Source organism: Hylobates moloch, unplaced genomic scaffold (assembly GCF_009828535.3).
Source record: "Hylobates moloch isolate HMO894 unplaced genomic scaffold, HMol_V3 SCAFFOLD_8, whole genome shotgun sequence".
Classification (NCBI taxonomy): Eukaryota; Metazoa; Chordata; class Mammalia; order Primates; family Hylobatidae; genus Hylobates; species Hylobates moloch.
In genome coordinates this window covers 51,973,725-52,001,266 of record NW_026652283.1, presented here as the reverse complement: position 1 = coordinate 52,001,266, position 27,542 = coordinate 51,973,725, and the positions used below count along the sequence as shown (strand labels likewise).

General features: G+C 38.3%; 1 protein-coding gene across 4 annotated transcripts in view; it reads left to right on the top strand.

Annotated features, from left to right (window-relative positions):
- EPS15 (epidermal growth factor receptor pathway substrate 15) overlaps positions 1 to 27,542 on the top strand; it is a 165,530-nt gene that overhangs the window by 39,171 nt on the left and 98,817 nt on the right. For 3 of the 4 annotated variants that reach the window (XM_032160816.2, XM_032160815.2, XM_058441857.1), the window contains exons 2-8: positions 3,722 to 3,763; positions 12,044 to 12,133; positions 13,228 to 13,275; positions 17,052 to 17,147; positions 20,812 to 20,877; positions 22,323 to 22,448; positions 23,043 to 23,102. In XM_032160816.2, the coding sequence (XP_032016707.1) occupies positions 3,722 to 3,763; positions 12,044 to 12,133; positions 13,228 to 13,275; positions 17,052 to 17,147; positions 20,812 to 20,877; positions 22,323 to 22,448; positions 23,043 to 23,102 (528 nt within the window). The remainder of the gene's footprint in view (positions 1 to 3,721; positions 3,764 to 12,043; positions 12,134 to 13,227; positions 13,276 to 17,051; positions 17,148 to 20,811; positions 20,878 to 22,322; positions 22,449 to 23,042; positions 23,103 to 27,542) is intronic. The other variant, XM_058441858.1, reaches the window with a different exon arrangement.

Genomic DNA, 27,542 nt, shown 5'->3' with positions numbered 1-27,542 from the left:
GACTTTTTGCACATACTTCATTTGCACCCAACCTGCAATTTCCCACTGACTTAGCCAGCTGGTGGCCTAGTGTGTCTTGTGGTCACTGTACATGCCACTGCACTGCCTGGCATACCAGATAACCAACAGGAGCACCAGTGTCGAATATTTCTCCTAATATTTTGCAAGACCATACAGAGTTAATTGCTCATGGTTGCTTAAGTCTGAGGATACTTTTCAGTAAGTCTATACACTCCCCTTGCAAAGAAGTTGTTTTGTTGAATCTGTAAAGAATCAGAACAAGAAAGATGGAATTATCACTAGTTCTCTTTCAGATTTCATCACTTGTTTATGTGGTGAAAGCACTTACACACTACTAGCTGATAACTTGGCCAGAAACTAGATATATACAGTAGAGATACAAAGTCCATTCTGGTTTTAGTGTATTTTGATATAATGATTGATAATAGTTTTTTTAATTTAAAATTTTATTTAATTTTTTATTTAAAAAATTTTAAAAAATGGAGACAAGATCTCGCTATGTTGCCTAGATTGGTCTCAAACTCCTGGTTTCAAGCAGTCCTCCTGCCTCGGCCTCCCAAAGTGCTGAGATTACAGGCGCGAGCGACTACACCTGGCCCAATAATAGTTTCTTTTTAAAAATGGGAAATTGGAGGCACATGTTAAGCTGAATGGGATGCTGGGACAATGATGGTAAATCAAGATTTTCCTGGGCATACCAGGGCATATGGGAAGCAACACAGAGCTGGGAGTGGGACACGTAAGTCCTGACTCTGACTTTTTTGTTAAGAGACAGGGTCTCACTCTGTTACCCAGGCTAGAGTGCAGTGGCACAATCACAGGTCACTGTAGCTTTGACCTCTGTGGCTCAAGCAATCCTCCTGCCTCAGCCTCCTCAGTAGCTGGGACTATAGACGCGTGCCACCATGCCCGGCTAATTTTTGCATTTTTGGTGGAGATGGTGTTTCTCTACATTGCCCGAGCTGATCTCAAGCTCCTAGATTGAAGCAATCCTCCCCCAATAGCTTCCCAAATCCCCTCCTGGGATTACAGGCATGAACCACCACATCCATCCAACTCTGCCTTTTTTTTAGATGGAGTCTTGCTCTTTTGCTAGGCTGGAGTGCAGTGGCGTGATCTCAGCTCACTGCAACCTCCACCTCCTGGGTTCAAGCAATTCCCCTGCCTCAGCCTTCCACATAGCTGGGATTATAGGCACGCACCACCATGTCCGGCTAATTTTTTGTATTTTAGTAGAGACGGGGTTTCACCATGTTGGCCAGGATGGTCTCGATCGCCTGACCTTGTGATCCGCCCGCCTTGGCCTCCCAAAGTGCTGGGATTACAGGCACACGCCACCGTGCCTGGCTGACTCTGCCTTTTAAAAGCCTGGACAGGTAACCTCTCTGAGACTGTATGTATTAGGGTTGTCTAGAAAAACTGAACCAGTAGGAGACACACACACACACACACACGTTGCAGTCTTGAGTTCGAATATATATATATCTGTGTGTATGTCATACTTGTGATAAAGTTTAATTTATAAATTAGGCACAGTAAGATTAACAACAATAACTAATAGTGAAATAGTACAGTTATAACAATATGCTGTAATAAAAGTTATGTGAATGTGGTTTCTCTCTCTCTCAACATATCTTATTGTACTATACTCATCCTTTTTGTGATCTGTCAGCCTGATAACTGAGTCGGCTACTCAGTGACTAATGGGCAGGTACCATATACAGAGTAGATGCCCTGGACACAGGGATTCACGTCCTGGGTGGGATGGCATGAGATTTCCTCATGCTACTTGGAATGGTGTACAATTTAAAAGCTGTGAAATGTTTATTTCTGGAATTTTTCATTTAGTACTTTCTGATGGCAATTGACTGAGGGTAAACTAAAACTGTGGAAGGTGAAACTGTGGACAAGGGGAAACTACTGTGTGTGTGTGTGTGTGTGTGTGTGTGTGTGTGTGTGTGTGTGTGTATACATTTTATATATTTTTAAAATTATGCTTTCCTTCCCCCTCACCCACTTAATAAGTCCTGTCAAATCTATGTTACAAACTGTTTTTCAAGCCATACCCTTCTCTTCTGCCATTGTCAATGTTCAGCTCCTCAACCAGACCATTAAAATTACTTCCTAAGGCTGGGTGTGGTGGCTCATGCTTATAATCCCAGCAGTTTGGGAAGCCACAGCGGGTGGATCACTTGAGATCAGGAGTTTGAGACCAGCCTAGACAACATGGCGAAACCCCATCTCTACTAAAAATACAAAAATTAGCCAGGCGTGGTGGTGCACGCCTGTAATGCCAGCTACTTGGGAGGCTGAGGCAGAAGAATCGCTTGAATCTGGGAGGCGGAGGTTGCAGTGAGCCTAGATCGTGCCATGCCACTGTACTCCAGCCTGGGTGACTTCATTTTTTTTTACTCTGCGATGGCAGATGAAACCCTTCAGAAGTTGTCTTGTACAAAACTTTATAATCTTATCTCCCTATCCCTCTTATCATTCAGAACTTCTTGCTGTTCTTTTTAGACATAACTGAGTTTTCTGTTGATTGCATGCCTTTGTGCATACTGCTATCTCTGTGTAGAATCACCCTCTCCCCACCTTCTCCATACCTCAAGTTCCTGCTCTGATGTCACTCCATGAAGCCTTCCTGGATTCCCATCCTGATCCCAGAACACTCTTACACATTCTTGTGGAGGCAAACTTGAGATTCTTCAAATTTTTTTTTCTTTTTTGAGACGGGGTCTCAGTCTGTCACCCAGACTCGAGTATAGTTGCGTAGTCACAGCTAACCGCAGCCTCAACTGCCTGGGCTGAGGCAATTCTCCCACCTCAGCCTCCCAAGTAGCTGGGACTACAGGCATGTGCCACCACACCTGGCCAATTTTTAAATTATTTGTAAAGACGAGGTCTCACTGTGATGCCCAGGCTGGTCTCAAACTCTTGGGTTCAAGCAATCCTCCTGCCTCAGCCTCCCAAAGTGCTGGGATTACTGGTGTGAGCCACTGCGCCCAGTCAATCCTTCAAACATTGAATTTCAGATGAGTTTGTTCATAAGCTGACCAAGGAACTCTTTGAACTGTACTGTGAATTTAATGGAACTGCCTTTCTGCAAGCAGTTTATATCTGATGACATCACTATCTTTTTTTTTTAATTAATATTATACTTTAGGTTTTAGGGTACATGTGCACAATGTGCAAGTTTGTTACATATGTATACATGTGCCATGTTGATTTCCTGCACCCATTAATGACATCACTATCTTTCTGTACGTCAGTTTGTATATTCATTTAATTGTTTTATTGAAGTGGTTTTTGAAATGTATTCGTAGGTACTTTGGGTACTTGGGTAGAGGATGAATTCTAGGGGATTTGGGCCTCTGACAACTGGCTTTAGCGAAAGCATTTCATTCTTAATTTGTTACACATTGGGTTTCTGGGTAAAATATTAGATGAAGAGAAGTTTTGATGTCAAAAACAAAATTTAAGATTCTTGTTTCATTTCTTGTCTACCTGATTCTTAGTAACCCATGTGACTATCTTTGTCTATTCTCTGTCTCACGCTCCCCAAGGAGAAACAAAACCTAACCCCTGAAATCAAGGATATTTTATCTTATTCATCTTTGTTTCTCAAATATCTGTTGAATGAATGCCAAATATGTTAATAGAAGTTAATGAATAGCATCTAATTTTTATTAATTTATTTCAGTTATCAAGTGGGAATCCTGTATATGAAAAATACTATAGACAGGTAAGATTTTTGTTTCATTGTTTGCCTGGAATGAACATCAAATGTACTGTCAACTCTTGATTGTATGCCTGTAGATTACCAGCTAGCTCGATAAATTTGGTGTGTCTTGTTTTCAATTTCTTGTTTATAGCCTCCTACTTTGAGTACTTAATGCATTTGACAATCCCAGAGAAATGAAGGAAGATAATTAAGTCCAAGTACTTAGTTGTCTTAAATATCTGTTGAAAATTTATACATTTGATAGATTTATTCAGATATAAATATTCCAAATTCTTAAGACAAGTACAAATAACTTCTATGTTGTTTTTAAGACTTATTAAAGTATAATTTTCACAAAGTGAAAACCTGACTTTTATACAAATACATAATGAGCATGTATCACAGATTTTATTCAACTCATTAATTACTGGTTAATTAGTACAGAAATACAGCCTCTGGTCAGATATAAAAATGGGAATATGGCCAGGTGCGGTGGCTCACACCTGTAATCCCAGCACTTTGGGAGGCTGAGGTGGGCAGATTACCTGAGGTCAGGAGTTCAATACCAGGCTGGCCAACATGATGAAACCCTGTCTCTACTAAAATACAAGATTAACTGGGTTTGGTGGTGCATGCCTATAATCCCACCTACTTGGGAGGCTAAGGCAGGAGAATCACTTGAACCTGGGAGGCGAGATTACAGCGAGCTGAGATCGTGCCATTGCACTCCAGCCTGTGCAAAAAGAGTGAAACTCCATCTGAAAAAAAAAAAAAAAATGGGAATATGAGTTATAGAGATTTACATACTTCACTAGACAATATTCATTTGTGTTGGTATGGACAGGAGTCACTTGCATTGCTATCAGTTTCTATTAACCTCTACCTCTACGAGTATAAAGTAGTCTAGACAGAAGAAAGTCATCAAGGGTGCATACCATAGATCAGACGATAATTTCTTGAAGGTGTAGACTATCTTATTTGCTCATTTTCAAGTGTCAGATTATTTTTTCTAACAGTCTCCCTACCTTATGATTATGATCACAGAAAAGGCTGGTTTCATTATATTTGGCCTGGCTATTTACATAGTTGCAGCAAATATTAATTAAACATTACAGGCCTCTTTGGTTTTGACTTGCAAATCAGGAGCTATAAACTATTTAGCAACTTTTAAGGTCAGAGAAAAATTTCTGCCTGAAAAATATCAAGAATCTCAGACTGTACTTTTTAATTCCCCTGTTACATTTGTTCTTCTATCTTAAGGCTGTGCTACAAACCTTATAAATTCTCTCCACCATATTTCACCTTCAGTACATATAAATATGAGTGAATTTATCTCATCTTGAGGTTTCCCAGATTTGCTAAGGTTCCTAGCCTGCTGGTAAGTGACCTTACTTTACTACCTGTGAGGCTGGGTTCTTGTAAACCAGGTAGCAGCCCAGTTTTCTTGGGAGATCTTTGTGATGTTGGTGTCACATAAAGTCAGTACTTGTTCTTTAATCTTTGTTTTGTTTGAATAAAAGAAGTCATTCTCAAATAATGGCCTTGTTTTACACAATTGGCTTATCCAGTTACATCCTGATAAGAAGAAAAACAAATTGCTGTTGAACCCATGTAATAACTATATTGCTATAAAGAGTAAAAACATTCCATACAAGTATTTGTTTTTGAATTCTGAGGAGTCAGTGAGAATCAGCTACTATTGATGGGGAGAAACCAGAGCAGAAAAGCTGAAAATTCTAAAAATCAGAGCGCCTCTTCTCCTCCAAAGGAACACAGCTCCTCGCCAGCAATGGAACAAAGCTGGATGGAGAATGACTTTGACAAGTTGACAGAAGTAGGCTTCAGACGATCAGTAATAACAAACTTCTCCGAGCTAAAGGAGGATGTTCGAACCCATTGCAAAGAAGCTAAAAACCTGGAAAAAGATTAGACGAATGGCTAATTAGAATAAACAGCGTAGAGAAGACCTTAAACGACCTGATGGAGCTGAAAACCATGGCACGAGAACTACGTGACGCATGCACAAGCTTCAGTAGCCAATTCGATCAAGTGAAAGAAAGGGTATCAGTGGTTGAAGCTCAAATGAATGAAATGAAGCGAGAAGAGAAGTTTAGAGAAAAAAGAGTAAAAAGAAACAAACAAAGCCTCCAAGAAATACGGGACTATGTAAAAAGACCAAATCTACATCTGATTGGTGTACCTGAAAGTGATGGGGAGAATGGAACCAAGTTGGAAAACCCTCTTCAGGATATTAACCAGGAGAACTTACCCAACCTAGCAAGGCAGGCCAACATTCAAATTCAGGAAATACAGAGAATGCCACAAAGATACTCCTCGAGAAGAGCAATTCCAAGACACATAATTGTCAGATTCACCAAAGTTGAAATGAAGGAAAAAATGTTAAGAGCAGCCAGAGAGAAAGGTCACATTACCCACAAAGGGAAGCCCATCAGACTAATAGCAGATCTCTTGGCAGAAACTCTACCAGCCAGAAGAGAGTGGGGGCCAATGTTCAACATTCTTAAAGAAAAGAATTTTCAACCCAGAATTTCATATCCAGCCAAACTAAGCTTCATAAGTGAAGGAGAAATAAAATCCTTTACAGACAAGCAAATGCTGAGAGATTTTGTCACCACCAGGCCTGCCTTACAAGAGCTCCTGAAGGAAGCACTAAACATGGAAAGAAACAACCAGTACCAGCCACTGCAAAAACATGCCAAATTGTAAAGACCATCGATGCTAGGAAGAAACTGCATCAACTAACAAGCAAAATAACCAGCAAACATCATGATGACAGGATCAAATTCACATATAACAATATTAACCTTAAATGTAGAGACTAAATGCTCCAATTAAAAGACACAGACTGGCAAATTGGGTAAAGAGTCAAGACCTATCAGTGTGCTGTATTCAGGAAACCCATCTCATATGCAGAGACACACATAGGCTGAAAATAAACGGCTGGAGGAAGATCTACCAAGCAAATGGAAAACAAAAAAAGGGCAAGGGTTGCAGTCCTAGTCTCTGATAAAACAGACTTTAAATGAACAAAGATCAAAAGAGACAAAGAAGGCCATTACATAATGGTAAAGGGATCAATTCAACAAGAAGAGCTAACTATCCTAAAAATATATGCACCCAATACAGGAGCACCCAGATTCATAAAGCAAGTCCTTAGAGACCTACAAAGAGACTTAGACTCCCACACAATAATAGTGGGAGACTTTAACACCTCACTGTTAACATTAGACAGATCAACGAGACAGAAAGTTAACAAGGTTATCCGGGACTTGAACTCAGCTCTGCACCAAGTGGACCTAACAGACATCTACAGAACTCTCCACCCCAAATCAACAGAATATACATTATTTTCAGCACCGCACCACACCTATTCATCAAAATTGACCACATAGTTAGAAGTAAAGCACTCCTCAGCAAATGTAAAAGAACAGAAATTATAACAAACTGTCTCTCAGACCACAGTGCAATCAAACTAGAACTCAGGATTAAGAAACTCACTCAAAACCGCTCAACTACATGGAAACTGAACAACCTGCTCCTGAATGACTACTGGGTACATAACGAAATGAAGGCAGAAATAAAGATGTTCTTTGAAACCAACGAGAACAAAGACACAACATACCAGAATCTCTGGGACACATTCAAAGCAGTGTGTACAGGGAAATTTATAGCACTAAATGCCCACAAGAGAAAGCAGAAAAGATCTAAAATTGACACCCTAACATCACAATTAAAAGAACTAGAGAAGCAAGAGCAAACACATTCAAAAGCTAGCAGAAGGCAAGAAATAACTAAGATCAGAGCAGAACTGAAGGAAATAGACACACAAAAAACCCTTCAAAAAATCAGTGAATCCAGGAGCTGGTTTTTTGAAAAGATCAACAAAATTGATAGACCCCTAGCAAGACTAATAAAGAAGAAAAGAGAGAAGAATCAAATAGACACAATAGAAAATGATAAAGGGGATATCACCACTGATCCCACAGAAATACAAACTACCATCAGAGACTACTATAAACACCTCTATGCAAATAAACTAGAAAATCTAGAAGAAATGGATAAATTCCTGGACACATACACCCTCCCAAGACTAAACCAGGAAGAAGTTGAATCTCTGAATAGAGCAATAACAGGCTCTGAAATTGGGGCAGTAATTAATAGCTTACCAACCAAAAAAAGTCCAGGACCAGATAGATTCACAGCTGAATTCTACCAGAGGTACAAGGAGGAGCTGGTACCATTCCTTCTGAAACTATTCCAGTCAGTAGAAAAAGAGGGAATCCTCCGTAACTCATGAGGCCGGCATCATCCTGATACCAAAGCCTGGCAGAGACACAACAAAAAAAGAGAATTTTAGACCAATATCCCTGATGAACATCGATGCAAAAATCCTCAATAAAATACTGGCAAACCAAATCCAGCAGCACATCAAAAAGCTTATCCACCATGATCAAATGGGTTTCATCCCTGGGATGCCAGGCTGGTTCAACATATGCAATCAATAAACGTAATCCAGCATATAAACAGAACCAACGAGAAATAACTAAGATCAGAGCAGAACTGAAGGAAATAGAGACACAAAAAACCCTTCAAAACATCAATGAATCCAGGAGCTGTTTTTTTGAAAAGATCAACAAAATTGATAGACCGCTAGCAAGACTAATAAAGAAGAAAAGAGAGAAGAATCAAATAGATGGAATAAAAAATGATAAAGAGGATATCACCACCAATCCCACAGAAATACAAAATACCGTCGGAGAATACTATAAACATCTCTACACAAATAAACTAGAAAATCCAGAAGAAATGGATAAATTCCTTGACACATACATCCTCCCAAAAGGGTGAAGGACCTCTTCAAGGAGAACTATAAGCCACTGCTCAGCAAAATAAAAGAGGACACAAACAAATGGAAGAACATTCCATACTCATGGATAGGAAGAATCAATATCATGAAAATGGCCATACTGCCCAAGGTAATTTAGATTCAGTGCCATCCCCATCAAGCTACCAATGACTTTCTTCACAGAATTGGAAAAAAACTACTTTAAAGTTCATATGGAACCAAAAAAGAGCCCACATTGCCAAGACAATCCTAAGCAAAAAGAACAAAGCTGGAGGCATCATGCTACCTGACTTCAAACTATACTACAAGGCTACAGTAACTAAAGCAGCATGGTACTGGTACCAAAACAGAGATATAGACCAATGGAACAGAACAGAACCCTCAGAAATAATACCACACATCTACAATCATCTGATCTTTGACAAACCTGACAAAAACAAGAAATGGAGAAAGGATTCCCTATGTAATAAATGGTGCTGGGAAAACGGGCTAGCCATATGTAGAAAGCTGAAACTGGATCCCTTCCTTACACCTTATACACAAATTAATTCAAGATGGATTAAAGACTTAAATGTTAGACCTAAAACCATAAAAACCCTAGACGAAAACCTAGGCAGTACCATTCAGGCCATAAGCATGGGCAAGAACTTCATGACTAAAACACCAAAAGCAATGGCAACAAAAGTCAAAATTGACAAATGGAATCTAATTAAACTAAAGAGCTTCTGCACAGCAAAAGAAACTACCATCAGAGTGAACAGGCAACCTACAGAGTGGGAGAAAATTTTTACAATCTACCCATCTGACAAAGGGCTAATATCCAGAATCTACAAAAAACTTAAACAAATTTACAAGAAAAAATCAAAACAACCCCATCAAAAAGTAGGTGAAGGATATGAACAGACATTTCTCAAAAGATATTTATGCAGCCAACAGACACATGAAAAAATGCTTATCATCACTGGTCATCAGAGAAATGCAAATCAAAACCACAGTGAGATACCATCTCACACCAGTTAGAATGGTGATCATTAAAAAGTCAGGAAACAGATGCTGGAGAGGATATGGAGAAATAGGAACACTTTTACACTGTTGGTGGGAGTGTAAACTAGTTCAACCATTGTGGAATACAGTGTGGCGATTCCTCAAGGATCTAGAACTAGAAATACCATTTGACCCAGCCATCCCATTACTGGGTATATACCCAAAGGATTATAAATCATGCTGCTATAAAGACACATGCACACGTATGTCTATTGCGGGGCTATTCACAATAGCAAAGACTTGGAACCAACCCAAATGCCCATCAATGATAGACTGGATTAAGAAAATGTGGCACATATACACCATGGAATACTGTGCAGCCATAAAAAAGGATGAGTTCATGTCCTTTGTAAGGATGTGGATGAAGCTGGAAACCATCATTCTGAGCAAACTATCGCAAGGACAAAAAACCAAACATCACATGTTCTCACTCATAGGTGGGAATTGAACAATGAGAACACTTGGACACAGGGTGGGGAACATTACACACCGGGACCTTTCGTGGGTTGGGGGAAGGGGGGAGGGATAGCATTAGGAGATGAATACGTAATGTAAATGACAAGTTAGTGGGTGCAGCACACCAACATGGCACATGTATACATATGTAACAAACCTGCATGTTGTGCACATGGACCCTAGAACTTAGAATATAATAATAATTAAAAAAAGAAAACTATTTCATTTGGTTTACAAAAGCAGAGGCTACTAAGTTGAGGGTCTCAGAAAGGGCTTATGCACATAGCTATTAGAAAATAGAACATTAAAATAATGCCAACAGTATTCCAAGTAAATAACTATAATTAAATTTTCCTCAACAGTTCATTCAGTGCTGTGTAATTCTTGTTCAGCTGAATTTTGGATTAGAAGTCTGCTTTTATGAAGTACATCTTCTTTTAGACTGAAAAGAGTCCTGGAAATCCTGACTTCATCCACCAATATGGTCTGAAAGTAGTGTGATGTCAGCTGAGGAGTCTTTATCCAAAAATCCACTTTTTGAAATGTTAATAATCCAGACTATGTATGTCTTATAGATACAGACTATATCAAAAGTATAGTCATTTTCATGAGGCTCTAAGACTCTTTGTTGAAGATATATCAGCTTCTGGCTTATAGCTTCCGGCCTTGCCTATGGCAGAGCCTTTAGGCAAGCATCAGAATACCTCAGAAACTGCCTGTAGATGACAAAGACTAAATGTTTATATTATTAGGGTAACCAAAAGAATGGAAGATAGTAAAATTCTTAATTGTGATACAATACATAATGATTTCATAAGAGTTTGATCAATGTTTCCCCTGAATGCTTCCATATTTAGTAGGTTATGTTGGGTATGGATATTTGTTTTCTATGCTGATTAGGAAGTAGGCAAAGAAAAGGAATTCTGGAGAATTCTACAGGCAGGTTTCCCAATCCTTATACTTCCTCTTATTCCAAATTTGAAGGATTAGGCCATGTTTTTCTTTTTTGCTGAGCACATGATTTTTCCCATGTTGTACCACTTTAAAGAAAGGTTTTCCCTTTTGCTTCTTTGCTAGGATTGGGCTGTCTAGAATGCTTTGTACAGTATATGTTTACAGTAAACTTAACCTTTTAACTAAACTGGAACAACAGATATCTCACAAATATACTAGTATCCTGTTACCTTTCCCATGACTTTTTAAAATGTACTTTTCATTTTTACAAATGGAACTTTAGGAAATCTTTACAAAAATGAGTCTTTTTTTCCTTTTTTTTTTTTTGTTGTTGTTGTTGTTTGTTTGTTTTTTCTGTTCTTGTGACCTCATTCTGTCTTAAAGGAAAGTCCCTGGTCAGTTAAAATCATATGTTCCCTAATGAGTTTTAGGAACTTAAAGCTTTAAAAAGGTTTCTTCAAGTTTATTATGGAATCACTGCTGGTTTTAGAGCTGCTATTGCTTTGATTTGTTTTAAAGTGCTGCAGTTCCTAAGAGTAGGTATAAAAGCGAAAGTTGATGATTGAAAGATGTTTGAAGACGCACATAACACGTGCAACTATTCCCATTTGTCAAAAGACCTCTGTAGGAAATGCTGCCCCTTTCTTCCTAGTGCCATTTAATTGGAATTTAAATGACAGCTATAGAAGATACGTGTTGATGTTACAACCCCATGAATTTGCTTTGACATCCTCTGAGCTTCACTTTCCTCATTTGTATGGTAGGGCATGATAAAAAAAAACACTTTGTAAATTGCCAGTGCTGTCTAGATAGTACTACTCATATGTCTGTCCACATATTCTTTGGCCCATGGTAGTCAAAGGATTCTCATTCCTTTCTTGCAAAAGCCAGGTCCCAAATCACAGGGATGGAAGGCAGGTAAATGGTGATAATTTTGCCTTTGTATTTTGTTGTCAACTTATGGATTTGTATCTTTTCAGGTTGATACAGGCAATACTGGAAGGGTGTTGGCTTCTGATGCTGCTGCTTTCCTGAAAAAATCAGGGCTTCCAGACTTGATACTTGGAAAGGTAGTATTCGTTCATTATAACTAGATTATGAGTTTGTAAGGAATATGTACTATAGATGAACTGGGTGCAAATTTAGAAAGATGCCATCAAGAAATTTAGAAGTTAGAACCGAGTCATAGAAGCCATTTTAATAGTAGGATGAAGGGAATTTGTAGCGTAGTGATTTACCCTCTTGAAAAGTAAGGTGTTTTTCAGATTTTTAGAAACAAACTACTTTTTAATAGGATAAAATGAGGAAGTAGTAAGTACATTTGGTGGGGAGAAACAGTGAAGACTGGGAATCTTGCCACACACTCAAAGACTTGGCTCTATCCCTACTTCCTCTGTTATAACTGTCTCTGTTTAACGTGTGGTGAATAGACTGGGGGATGAGAGGCTTTTTAAAAAGAGCACAAAGAGGTGGAAAGCCCCTCCCCTGTCTACTCCTTATACGTGATATTGATATATATTCAAAAATAATCACTATTAATAATTTAATTATTCACAAATAAACATTAATCATCTCAACTTGCACGTAGTATGTATGTTCTAGTAGAAAGAGCATTGGTCTCAGAGTTAGAACTTGGATTAGTGAAAAAGGCATGTGACTGGAAGTTAGAACTTAGGCTTCACTTCTTTCCCTGGTGCCTTGAATGTTCTTGAGCTAAGTCACTTACCCTCATTGGGCCTTAGTATCTTTGTGAAGCGTTGCACTAAATCAGGGGTGCCCAATCTTTTGGCTTCCGTGGGCCACATTGAAAGAAGAAGAATTATCTTGGGCCACACATATAAAATACATTAACACTAATGATAGCTGATGAGCAAAAAAAAAAAAAAAAAAAAAATCTTAAAAGAACCCTCATAATTTCTTAAAGAAAGTTTATGGATTTGTGTTGGGCCATGTTCAAAGCCGTCCTGGGCTGCATGTGGCCTGTGGGCTACAAGTTGGACAAGCTTGCACTAAATGATCTCTAAGGGTTCTTTCTGCTCTTAATTCTATGATTCTTAGATCTGATTATCAGAGAGCATGAGGCTGTAGATAGCAGAGATTTAATTTATCATTCAGATGACTTTTGTTTAAAATATACATTGATATTTTTCCCCCTAAATTTCAGATTTGGGATTTAGCCGACACAGATGGCAAAGGTATCCTGAACAAACAAGTAAGTTTCAGATATTCATATGAATTTTTTTTTGAGTGATTCAAAATAAAAAATAGCCAACAGGATTTTTTTTGTACTTTGAAGCCAAGAATTGGTTTTTACCAACATTAGAGTTTTGCCTAGGGCAAGTGTGTAACAATGAAAGTATTTTCAATCACTAGATGTTAATATAAGTCTTTTTTTTTTTTTTTTTTTTTTTTTTTTTTTTTTTTTTTGAGACGGAGTCCTGCTCTTTCGCCCAGGCCAGAGTGCAGTGGCGCCATCTCGGCTCACTGCAAGCTCCGCCTCCCGGGTTCATGCCATTCTCCTGCCTCAGCCTCCCGAGTAGCTGGGACTACAGGTGCCCACCACCGCGCCTGGCTAATTTTTTGTATTTTTAGTAGAGACAGGGTTTCACCATGTTAGCCAGGATGGTCTCAATCTCCTGACCTTGTGATCTGCCCACCTCGGCCTCCCAAAGTGCTGGGATTACAGGCGTGAGCCACCGCGCCCGGCTACATGTCTTAACAGTTAGTGTGAGTTTGGTGACATTGTTGTCCTGGAGTTTATTTTTTTGTCTTTCAGACAGACTTTGCTCTTTAATTTTCCTACTTACATAGGGTTGTAAGTAAAAGTGAATGTTATTAAGTAAGTGTTAAGATAGTATTGTCTAGTAGATTTGAAGATTTGAAAGGAAACTCTTGGTTAATCACATGTGAGATGTGAGTATTCTGGTCTATATCTTACTCCTGATATATAAACCAAAAAATGGTTTACAAACCAGAAGTAAATTCTTGAACAGAATACATAAAAGTGGTTATGGCCAAGGGTGTTGAACACCATCAGTGTACTCTGAAGTTCTGATTGTTGGGGATGGATTTCAGAGTTGTATAAGGATTGAATTCCAAGTTTGCTGAGTGCCACTACTCAAAGTTAGGCTTCCTCCCCACCCCCGGCATAGCTGAAGCAGGATCAAAGCCAGATATTGGAGAAAATTGATGAGAGGGTCAGAATATCCAGTCTTTTAATTAAGATTTCAGGGCTAGATTGTAGTCCCTGTTCAAGTCTCTGGGTAGAAGGGCTACTTTGGTGTATTGGAGGCATAGGAAAACGAAATTCATATGGGCCCACCTAGGTGCCAGGTACTCAGTCAGCAAGTATTTGTTGAGTACCTATGATGAGCTAGGCTTTAGGAATATAGAGGTTAACATGATAGATGTGGTCACTGTCTTAAGGTTTTACGGTGTAATAAATTTTTTATTTATAATTCTTAGATTTTGGATATTGAGTTTGAGTTGCCTTATTACTTCCAGGTGGCTGGATTTATGAGTCTGCAGTTAAACTTTGAAGTTCCATTGGAAGCATAGATTTTTTTTTTTTTTTTTTTTTTTTTGAGACAGAGCAAAGCTCTGTCTCCCAGGCTGGAGTACAGTGGCGTGATCTTGGCTGACTGCAACCTCTGCCTCTGGGATTCAAGCAATTCTCCCATCTCAGCCTCTGGAGTAGCTGGGATTACAGGCATATGCCTCTGCACCTGGCTAGTTTTTTTTGTATTTTTAGTAGAGATGGGGTTTCACTATATTGGCCAGGCTGGTCTTGAACTCCTGACCTCGAGTGATCCACTCACCTTGGCCTCCCAAAGTGCTGGGATTACAGGCGTGAGCCACCGTGCCTGGCCCAGATTTTTGAGTTAGCATATGAATGAAAGAAAAGAAACCAATACTTAATGAATTTCCATGTAACAAAAATGACACTAAGCACTTTCCTCCTGCAGCATGGTTTTTATTTTGTTGCTCATAATACATTGCAAGGTAGGTATTAGCCCCCCTTTTATGGAAGGGTTTTAACTTGCCCATGGCCTCACAACTATAAGTAGCAGAACTAGAATTTAATGCAGAATTATTTCACTTCATAGCCCATCCATACTGTGGTAATAGACTTGATTACCTAAGAGTAATTGAATCTCAAATAGAGTGAGAAAAGAAAGAGGGTCATGTTAGAATGCTTAGAATACTAGCAGTTAGGGAAGACATTGACTCCAACAGAAGAGACTTAAAAGGTCAGAAGAGAACTAGGAGGGTTTTGTGAAGCTGTTTGGTGGAGGAGAGCTTCCAGGAAGATACTTTCCCAGGCTGCAAAAAGAATAAGCAGTATGAGGCTTTTTTTTTTTTTTTAAAGCCTATTCTGTTTGGTAGCTGGGAGATTATTTGTGACATAGGCGGTAGTTTTTCTAGCTAATCATGGGCGTTGAAGTCAGATTGCACAGAAGGTTGTGGAATGAATGAGAAGAAAATGGGATATCTTGAAATAGCATTTTTTCTTTTTTTTTTTTTTTGAGACGGAGTCTCGCTTTTTCACCCAGGCTGGAGTGTAGTGGCTCAATCTCGGCTCACTGCAAGCTCCGCCTCCCGAGTTCATGCCATTCTCCTGCCTCAGCTTCTCCGAGTAGCTGGAACTACAGGCGCCCGCCACCACGCCCGGCTAATTTTTTTGTATTTTTTAAGTAGAGACAGGGTTTCACCGTGGTCTCCATCTCCTGACCTCGTGATCCGCCCGCCTCGGCCTCCCAAAGTGCTGGGATTACAAGCGTGAGCCACCGCGCCTGGCCTGAAATAGCATTTTTTCAAGAAATGAGTGAAGGCAAGGGATTGTGTAAAGCAGACAATCCGCAAGGTGATGAGAATGGGTTATGAATTGGGTATGAAGGGTATAGGGGAGAATACGGGATTTCAGAGAAGTAGTGAAGGGTTGATTACATCAGCGACTATACTAGGGTATTGACAGGTTGGACAAATTGTAACTGGAGTAAAGGCTTTTGTTATCATGTCTATGACACTAACTCAAAACAGCTGAAAACCAGTTGCTTCAGCTTCTTTGCATTTATTTATTAAGTTTTAGACTAAGACTTCAACTGCTAAAAATCCAAGGACTTTTGTGAGAGATTTATAATTATTTTGAAGTTAAACTGTTACATAATTTTTTTTGATGTTGCACAGTTATTTTCTGTAGTTTTTCTGGAATCGCAGTCATTAAGTCATTTGAATTACTGTTCCAGTTTCAAAATTTATAATCTCACAATCCAGAGATGACTTTTCATAACATTTTAGGTATTATTTTTCTCTGGTATTTTTCTCTAATTCTTTTTTTCTCATTTAAATGATAAAATACATCTCTTAATATCATTAAATATTATTTGTTTTTTTTTTTGGTTTGTCTATTTTTTTGAGACAGAGTCTCGCTCTGTCACCCAGGCTGGAGCGCAGTGGTGCACTCTGTCACCCAGGCTGGAGCGCAGTGGCGCGATCTCGGCTCACTGCAACCTCTGCCTTCCATGTTCAAGTGATTCTCCTGCCTCAGCCTCCTGAGTAGGTGGGACTACAGGTGCACGCCACCACACCTGGCTAATTTTTGTGTTTTTAGTAGAGAGACGGGGGTTTCTCCATGTTGGCCAGACTGGTCTCATACTCCTGACCTCAAGTGATCTGCCCGCCTCGGCCTCCCAAAGTGCTGAGCTTACAGGTGTGAGCCACTGTGCCTGGCCCTAAGTATTATTTTAAACATGAGTATTCTGTATGATTTCCACTATCTGTATGTATTTTCCCATTTATATTATTATTAGCGATTCATAAATATAGGATTTTTCTGCAAGATGTTTTTGAAGCAAATATGCTACTTGTTGCTACATAAGACCTCTAGTAATTATGAATTGTTTTATATTTTTAGATTGTAAGTATTTGTGCAGGTAGGTAAGTAGGTAGAGGGAGAATGCTCTTAACATTCATACTTTTCTTTCTTAGGAATTCTTTGTTGCTTTGCGTCTTGTGGCATGTGCCCAGAATGGATTGGAAGTTTCACTAAATAGTTTGAACCTGGCTGTTCCTCCACCAAGATTTGTAAGAAATGCTTTTAGATTTAAATTGTATTTAATTTTTAAAAAGTGACACCACGTTATTTGAAAATTAAAAGTAATATATTAAAAGGAATTCTCCGTTTGGCCCTTTCACTCAGCTACTTGGCTTTTCTCCCCTACTGGCTACTGCTGTTTTTAGTTAATTTCTTGTGTATCCTTCCAGAGTGATTACATATGTATATGTAAAAAAACTATAGGCTGGGCGAGGTGGCTCACGCCTGTAATCCCAACACTTTGGGAGGCAGAAGTGGGAGGATCACTTGAGCCCAGGAGTTCAAGACTAGCTGGGAAACAAAGCGAGACCCCCATCTCTACAAAAAAATCTAAAATTTAGCCGAGTGTGTTGGTGTGCACGTCTGGTCCCAGCTACTTGGGAGGCTGAGATGGGAGGATCATTTGAGCCTGGGAGCTCAAGGCTGCAATGAGCCATGATCACACCGTCGCTCTCCAGCTTGGTTGATGGTTTAAGACCCTGTCTTAAAAAAAAAAAAAAAGAAATATAAATACTTATTTTCTTATTTTACTTTAATTGTAGTATGCTATATATTAACGGCCCCCAACCTTTCTGGCACCAGGGACCAGTTTCATGGAAGACAATTTTTCCATGCACCTGGGAGGGATGGATGGTTTCAGAATGAAACTGTTCCACATCATCAGGCATTAGATTCTTATAAGTAGCATGCAACCTAGATCCCTCACATGCGCAGTTCACAATAAGGTTTGTGCTCCTATGAGAATCTAATACCGCCGCTGATCTGACAGGAGTTGGAGCTCAGGCCATAATGCTTGCCTGCCAGCTGCTCACCTCCTGCTATACAGCTCAGTTCCTAACAGGCCATGGACGGGTATCAGTTTGTGGCCCAGGGATTGGGGACTCCTGCTATACACATAATTCTATACCTTTTATAAGTAGCTTTTTAAGTTTTAGAGGTATTTATATATCATTACATAGAAGCTTCCACTTTGTTTTTTATAGCTGTGTAGTATTTCTTTGCTTATGTTTATGATAATTAACTTTCTATTGATAGGCTTTTAGTTTATTTTGAATCTTTCATTATAAAAAAATGCTACAATAAATAATAACCTTAGACATATGTTATTTTGCATGTGCACGAATGTATTTATATGTGCTAATTTCCAAAAGTAGAAATGCTGTTCAAAAGTTTTTGCCTTTGTAATTTCTATGTATTTTGTCAACTTGCTTTCCATAGTGGTTGTACTAGTTCACCCTCCCTCCAGCAATTGTTTGAGTGCGTTTCTATACACTTTGGCTAGCATACTTTGGTTAAACTTTTAGATCTTTTGTCGGTTTGATAGGTGACAGTATGTAATTTTAAATTTATCCTTTTGGTTTTATGGAGTGAGGTTGAATAGCTTTTCTTGTGCTAATAAGAATAGCTTTCTTATAAGCTTTTCTTATGTTTACATTGCCTTTATGTGAATGTCTGTTTATAGCTTTTGCCCATTTTTCTTGGTTGTTGCCCTTTTACTTACTGAATTCTGGGGCCTCGTTAATTATTAGGACATTAACTCTTTGTCTATATGAGTTGCAAGTCTTTTTTTCCTATTTTGTCATTTGTCTTATTTTTTTTGAAGAGACAGGATCTTACTATGTTGCCCAGGCTAGCCTTGAATTCCTGGGCACAAGTGATACTTCTGCCTTAGCCTCCCAAATAGCTGGGACAATTGGCATGTACTACTGAGCCTGGCTTATTATTGTCTTTTGTGTAAATAAATTGTCAGGTTAAAAATTTTTATTTTTTATTTTTTACATTTAAGTTAGTATTGATCTAGGATGTGAGTATAGATTCTATTTTTTTTTTTTTTTGAAAGGGAGTTTCACTCTTGTCAACCAGGCTGGACTGTAGTGGTGCAATCTCAGCTGTCTGCAACCTCCACCTCCTGGGTTCAAGCGATTCTCCTGCCTTAGCCTCCTGAGTAGCTGGGATTACAGGCACCCACCACCACATCCAGCTAATTTTTTTTTAGGGGGGTAGAGAGGGTTTTTCACCATGTTGGTCAGGCTGGTCTCGAACTCCTCAGGTGATCTGCCCACCTTGGCCTCCCAAAGTTCTGGGATTACAGACGTGAGCCACCACACCTAGCCTAGATTCAACTTTATATTTTTTCAAGATGGCTACCCTACAGAAAGTATAGTCAATACAGTTTATTAAATAATCCATCCTTCAGTTTCTGTCTCTTCATTCCCTTTGAAATGCCACCTCAATTGTGTGCCAAATTCTCATATGTATTTTGATTGCTTACTGGATATTTTTATTTTTACCTGTTGATCTATTTATCCATACCATATGCTGATGTTACATTGTTTTTTGTTTGTTTGTTTGTTTGTTTGTTTTTGTTTTTGTCATGCAACTCCCGGGTTCATCCATTCTGCCTCAGTCTCCGGTAGTGGAATACAGGCCGCCACCCCCGGTAAGACGGGGTTTCATCATGGTCTCGATCTCCTGACCTCATGATCCGCCCGCCTTGGCCTCCCAAAGTGCTGGGATTACAAGTGTGAGCCACCACGCCTGGCCCGATGTTACATTGTTTTAATTATCATATTTAGTGACATGTTTTTTAAATCTAGTATGCCTAGTTCTCCCCACCTCACTCCTTTTTTTCCCCAGATATTTTATGGCTCCTCTTGTTTTTTTTTTAAATTTTAAGAGATGGCCTCATTCTGTTGCCCAGGCTGGAATACAGTGCTGCGATCATAGCTCACTGTCACCTTGAACTGGGCTGAAGTGATCCTCCCCAGTAACTAGTTGCTTGTTTTTAAACTCAACATTTTAGAAGTTTTTGGTCTGCATACTAAGAATTTAATATCTTAAGTTTAGAGAATTTCTGCACTTTTATGCTTAGGCATGTAGTCAGAAGGTTAATGTAGGGATTTGTTGCCTACCTGCATTACAGTCATGCATTGCTTAACAACAGGGATACATTCTGAGAAATGGATCATTAGGCAGTTTCATCATTGTGCAAACATCAGAGTGTACAAACCTAGATAGTATAGCCTACAGCATACCTGGGCTGCATGGTACATAGCCTGCTGCTCCTAGCCTAGAAACTTACACAGCGCTGAATACCATACTGTACTGAATACTGTAGGCAATTGTAACATGATGGTATTTGTGTATTTAAACAGAAAAGGGGCTGGGCGCAGTGGCTCACACCTGTAATCTCAGCACTTTGGGAGGCTGAGGCAGGTGGATCACCTGAGGTCAGGAGTTCAAGACCAGCCTGGCCAACGTGGTGAAATCCCATCTCAACTAAAAATATAAAAATTAGTCGGGTGTGGTGGTGCATTCTTGTAATCCCAGCTACTTGGGGGTTGAGGCAAGAGAATCGCTTGAACCCGAGAGATGGAGGTTGCAGTGAGCCGAAATTGCGCCACTGCACTCCAGCTTGGGCAACAGAGCAAGACTCCATCTCAGAAACAAAAACCAGAAAAGGTACAGTAAAAATATGGTATTATAGTCACTTTGTTTTATTGTTACTTAGATGGTCTAGTAAATGTAAAATAGTGTCCTGTGTGCATTGAGATCCAGCATTTTGTATGAATATATTTAAATCCAAAAGCCATTTTTTCTTCATTGCTTCTTGATGTGAGAATTTCAGCTCTTGTGCTTTACTTTCCTCTGTAGCATGATACCAGTAGTCCTTTGCTAATCAGTGGAACCTCTGCAGCTGAGCTCCCATGGGCTGTAAAAGTAAGTAAACTTTGTAACTATTCTCTCACCCCTTCATTGCTTCCTATCCACTGTCTCTCTACCTCTGAAATATATTGTTATCTTCATTAGACTTTCATATATGTTTAAGGAAAGGTAGGGGAGAAGCTATTACTGGTGTTTCTGAGGGATCTTTCGGCTCTGTCAGTTTTGTGACAGTATTGGTCTACTCGTATATCTGTTACAATGTAAAGAAAAATTGTGATGTCATAATCTTGTATTAACTAAAGTATTTGATTAAAAGATAGTTTACCCCACTGGTATTATTTCTTACTTGAAAATTCTGGTTAACTATGTATTTTCTAGATGACTCTAAAACAATTCTTTATGAAATCTTTTTAGAAATAGGTATTTTGCATTATAGTTTTTCAGAGCCAAATCATACCATACTATAAAACTTATAATTTAAAAATGCTTAGACTGTAGCAGATCAAATGAGCTTTGATAAATGTGTACATTTTTTTGAAAACCATTTTTATTTGTATGTCTTTGTATGCTGTGGACTGGGCACTAAATTTTAAAAGTGTGGGAATATGGCCTTGACTGGGCAAATAATGAACAATAGTTTTTCATGTTACACAAATAACTTTTAAAATTTTAGGAGATATCTTGTTATTGACAAGAAAAATATTGCTTTGGGAAAAATGGAGAAATCTTGATGTTTATTCCTGTAGTAATTATTTTATTTTTAAAAATTTATTTGTGGCTCATACCTGTAATCCCAGCACTTTGGGAGGGCGAGGTGGGCAGATCATGAGGTCAGGAGTTCGAGACCAGCCTGGCCAACATAGTGAAACCCCGTCTCTACCAAAAGTACAAGAAAATTAGCTGGGCATGGTGGCAGGTGCCTGTAATCCCAGCTACTTGGGAGGCTGAGGCAGGAGAATCGCTTGAACCCGGGAGGTGGAGGCTACAGTGAGCCAAGATTGTGCCACTGCACTCCAGCCTGGGCGACAGTGCAAGACTCCGTCTCAAAAAAAAAAAAAATTTTATTTATTTGAACTGTACCTCATACCATCTTTAGAGAGTCATGGAATGTCACTAATTAGCTGTGTGTTCTTATAAAAGTTACTTTTTTGTTCTGGGTCTATTTAAGTGAGAGGGTTGGACTAGATGTTCTTCAAAGCCCTTCTACCTCTGAAATATTTTGATTCTAACCCAGTAGTTGGAAAATAAAGATGGTGTTCCAGCTACAAAAAGAATGGGCAACACCAGACTCTTGGGTAAAGTCACTTTGAAATTATTTCCTATGTATTTTTTTCTTGCATATCTTTACAATGAATATTATATTTTGATGAAAGTGAAAAATGTTTTTTAAATGATAGTTTAAAAACATATGTAGTCTATTCTTTAAGGACTTGATTTTTATAACTGCAGTTAAATCCTTTTCTCTATTATTTAACTTGTGATTTTGTTTTTTATTGTAGCCTGAAGATAAGGCCAAATATGATGCAATATTTGATAGTTTAAGCCCAGTGAATGGATTTCTATCTGGTGATAAAGTGAAACCAGTGTTGCTCAACTCTAAGTTACCTGTGGATATCCTTGGAAGAGTAAGATATTATTTACTCCTAAATGTAATTTTTGTGTATTTTAATTTTATATCTGTTATACCAGGAGCATGTATAACTCTTTGTTAAAAATATACAAATCTTATTTTAAAGTTGTATCATTATAGGATTTTTTTGTTTTCTGACTTAATGTATAAAATTTTTGCCAACTTGTTTCTGCATTTGGTTATTCCCTGTAAAAATGAGTGGTTGAAAGTAATTACATATGTAAGCCCCTTAAGTAGGTCCTTTTTTAGTTTGTGCTGTACACTCTTGACCTCCTGTTTGCTTGAGTTAATTTCTAGAGACCATCAGTATTTTATATATGCCACTTACTCTGTGGCTGTATCATGGTGTCTTGTTGTAAGGAATAGTTTTATCTCTGAAATCATAAAGTAGTAAAGGGATCTCGTTATGTTTCCTAGGCTGTCTCAAACTCCTGGGCTCAAGTGGTCCTCCTGCCTTGGCCTCCCAAAGTGCTGGGAGGCCATATGGGCATGAGCCACCATCCCTAGCTCATATACTTTCTTTCCTTGCCCTCAAGTAGAACATGAACTGAAAGAACATTAATCTTTTTTCAATTCTTCTCTTTTTAAGGTTTGGGAGTTGAGTGATATTGACCACGATGGAATGCTTGACAGAGATGAGTTTGCAGTTGTAAGTAATCTAATGCTCTTAACATCTTCATTATCTTAATGATTTTCTCATGTGCAAATATCTTCTTTTAGTTCATCCTTAGAGGAAAACTATATTCCCATCAGATTATTGGGTGAATTTTTTTTTTTTTTTTTTTTTTTTTGACAGAGTCTTACTCTGTCACCCAGGCTGGAGTGCAGTGGCACGATCTTGGCTCACCACAACCTCTACCTCCCAGGTTCAAGTAATTCTCGTGCCTCAGCCTCCCAAGTATCTGGGATTACAGGCACATGCCACCACGCCTGGCTAATTTTGGTATTTTTTGAAGAGATGGGGTTTTGCCATATTGGCCAGGCTGGTCTCGAACTCCTGACCTCAAGTGATCTGCCCACCTCAGCCTCCCAAAGTGCTGGGATTACAGGCATGAACCACTGTGCCTGGCTGGTTGAACATTCCTATATAGAATTTATATTTATTTTCTAAACAAATGGATAACAGAAAATGTGTGTTTTGCCATCTTCATTTTATCTGGCTTTAAGGTACATAGGAACGTATACTTTGTATAATTACTGTAAAGATAGTATCTTTTGTATCACAACCTGACCAGGTATCTTAGTACCTGCTTCTAATATGGAATAATTTTGCTTCAAATGTATCCCCCAAATTCCACATTTCCTTTTATTTCATTAAAAGGAAACATGAATAACACTTGAGTTTCACTTCATTTATGAAGGCAGAAAAGTCTTGACATTTTATCTGAAGACATGTCATCTTAGTAATTGAATAGTTAATTCCAAATGTGGTTGTATTCACCTCTTCCTTAAAGGTTTGATAAAACTTTGCTGTGAATTCATCAGTGGTAAATTTCTAATTTCCCTTTTACTCTCAAATTTTCTCTTTTTATTTTGGCAAGGAATTATTAATTTCTTTTACTCTTTCATGGTTGTTCTCTTTACTCACTCCAAGTCTTGGGAATACTCCCACTTGTATTTTTACTTAATCTGATTTTGTCTAGTTTGTTGATCTGTTAGAAGAACCATCTTTTGAATTTACTTATCCTTTCTATTATGTTTTGACTTTTAATTTAATGATGTTTAACATTTACTTCCCTGTTATATTTTCTTATTCTTTTTATTTTAAATTTCTTGGAGATGAGTATTATGTTTCTTCACTTCTCTTTGTCTTTAATATTGAAATCATTTAAAGGATGTATTCACCCTTGAATACAGGTTTAGCGGGATTCCATAGATACTGGTACAAATTCTCCTTTATACAGCTTTTTAGATAATTTTTAGTTTTATTATCTGGTTAGGAATATGTTTCCTAATTTTAAAGTGGTTAAGTTTGGTTGGTTTTTGTTACTTTGATGTATACTTTCAACTTGATTGGATTATAACTAGAAAAATGTAGTCTATAAAATGTCTAATTAAAAAAATTAGTTAAGGCTTTCTTTGTTCCCAAGTTTATGACCTATTTTACATATATTCCATGGATATGGCAATATTTCTGTTTGGAGGATATTAGAGTTTTATAAATTCATTATATCAAATTTATTTTATTTTATTTTATTATTTTTATTTTTGAGACAGAGTCTTGCTCTGTCACCCAGGATGGAGTGCAGTGGCACAATCTTGGCTCACTGCAACCACCGCCTCCCAGGTTCAAGCGATTCTCCCGCCTCAGCCTCCCAAGTAGCTGGGATTACAGAAGTGCACCACCACATCTGGCTAATTTTTGTATTTTTAGTAGAGACAGGATTTCACCATGTTGGCCAGGCTGGTCTTGAACTCCTGACCTCAGGTGATCCTCCTGCCTCAGCCTCCCAAAGTGCTGGGATTACAGACATGAGCCATCACACCCAGCCTCAAATGTACTGATTATGTAGTTTCTCTTTGTCCTTATTTTTCTTTTGTTTTTGGCCCTTCCTTAAATTTTCCTCATTTTCCACAAGAGCCAAATGAAATAGGCAGAATACATATTACCACATTTAAAAAATGCAGAAAGAGAGACTTAAAGTGACTTGAATTCATGTTCACAGGTCCCTAATCTTTTTAATTTTAATTTGGATAATAGTTGGGAAATGGTAAAGGATACTCCCTCGCGGTGTGACAAAAGTTATCTCAGTCGCATTTCAGGGGTTGAGCCATTGTTTTGGGAATGGGGCCATATTGAAGAGATTTCAGTGATGATATACATTGAAACATCGTCAAACCCTACACATAAACTTCTCATAAATGGTTTTTGTGGTAAGAATATTGGTGCAAAATCTTTGCAGTGGTACGATGTAATGAGGGATTTTTTTTCTCCTAAAGACAAAATTTTTTTTTTTTTAGACAGAGTCTCACTCTGTCACTCAGGCTGGAGTGCAGTGGTGGGATCTCAGCTCACTGCAGCCTCGGCCTCCTGGGTTCAAGTGATTGTTCCACCTCAGCCTCCTGAGGAGCTGGGATTACAGGCATGCACCACCACCCCCGGCTAATTTTTATATTTTTAGTAGAGACAGGGTTTCGCCATGTTTGCGAGACTGGTGTTGAGCTCCTAATAATAGGTGATCCACTCTCCTCGGCCTCCCAAAGTGCTGGGATTACAGGCATGAGCCACCTCTTCTGGCCCAAGACAAAAATATAGTTAGAATAGATGGGGAATAGTAGTGTCATCATTTGATAAACAGTAGTGTATGCTAAGGTAAATGAATAAACACAGTTTATCTTATATGCCTGGAGCCTATTCCCAGGTAACTGGCCTTTTTTTTTTTTTTTAAATAAAAACCTTTATTAAAAGAATAATTTTTGAATAATAAATACATTTGTAGGAAATTACTACCTTGAATTTTGTTTTGAATAGTAGACACCCCTTTATCTTCTCCTAGATTTACTTGTTAACCGTTCTGTCACGTTTGCTTTCTCCCTGTATCCATGTTCTTCAGAATTTTTTCCTAGTTTTAAACTCTAGCTTGTGTGATTTTAATACTGCTTCTCCTGTTCCCTCTTTTTTTGAATTACCTGATATTTCTTATGTTTGTTGTGTATGTCTCTTGAAAATGGCAGATTTCTATATTTTAATGCTTTACCTAATTGGATAGTTTTTAAGATAATAGCACTTATATTGATTTGATTTTCCCTTCTTTACCTATTTATTTTACATTTTTATTTTCTCTGTTTCTTACTGTTGCTTATTATCAAGTTGTGATTCATTCCCTTACCCCGCCTCCCAGTTAATGTGGAAATTTTGTTATGTCTTGTTTCATTAATAGTTAATACAGGTTGAGCATCCCTAATCTGAAAATCCGAAATTTGAAATGCTTCAAAATCCAAAACTTTTGAGTACTGACATGACCCACAAAGTGGAAAATTCCACTCCTGGTCTCATGTGATAAGTTGTAGTCAAAATTTTTGTTTCATGCACAAAATTATTAAAAAGATTGTATAAAATTATCTTAGATTATGTATACAAAGCTTATATGAAACATAAATGAATTTCGTGTTTAGACTTGGGTCCCATCCCCAAAATATAATATTCCAAAATCTAAAAAAAAAAAGATAATATTCCAAAATCCGAAAAAATCCAAAATACTTCTGGTCCCAAGCATTTTGGGTAGGGGATTCTCACCCTGTGCCCCTTTTCCTGTACTGGTACTTATTTCTCCTGTATTGAGATTTTCAGCCCTTACTCTAGCAAAATGAGTCCTTTAGATTATTTTTGCTTATTTTCTTCCCCCTCATGTTCTTTATTTTTATTTTTTTTGAGATGGAGTCTCGCTCTGTCACCCAGGCTAGAGTGCAGTGGCGCCATCTCGGCTCACTGCAAGCTCCGCCTCCCGGGTTCATGCCATTCTCCCGCCTCAGCCTCCTGAGTAGCTGGGACTACAGGCGCCCGCCACCAAGCCCGGCTAATTTTTTTTGTATTTTTAGTAGAGACGGGGTTTCACGGTGTTTGCCAGGATGGTCTCGATCTCCTGACCTAGTGATCTGCCCGCCTCGGCCTCCGAAAGTGCTGGGATTACAGGCGTGAGCCACCGTGCCTGGCCTCCACTCATGTTCTAATTCCAGAAGACCTTAGAACATTTTTTGTGACTCAAATTCTAGATTTTGCTCAGTTAATTTAGTTCTTTTGATTTTGGTATTTTTCTTCCAGTTTTGTTCAATATTAATAACTAGTATTCTTTTGGTTAGAATTTGTCTGATAAATCTTTTTTTATCCTTTTACTTTAATAAATAGAGCAACATAATCTGTACTCTTTTTAAAAATTATAATTACTGCACGATAGCTAGTGTAACTATAACTGCAAGTCATTGATTTGTTTTTATTTATTTACAAGCATCAATATTTTACAAAACTGAATTTTGAGAGCTGGTATCATTCTTCCTTGAAAATTGTAGTAATTTAAAAAATACTTTTGCAGTAGTGACATAGCTAAGATCTGAACATTTTAAATTATCCTCCTAAATAATAAAATATAAT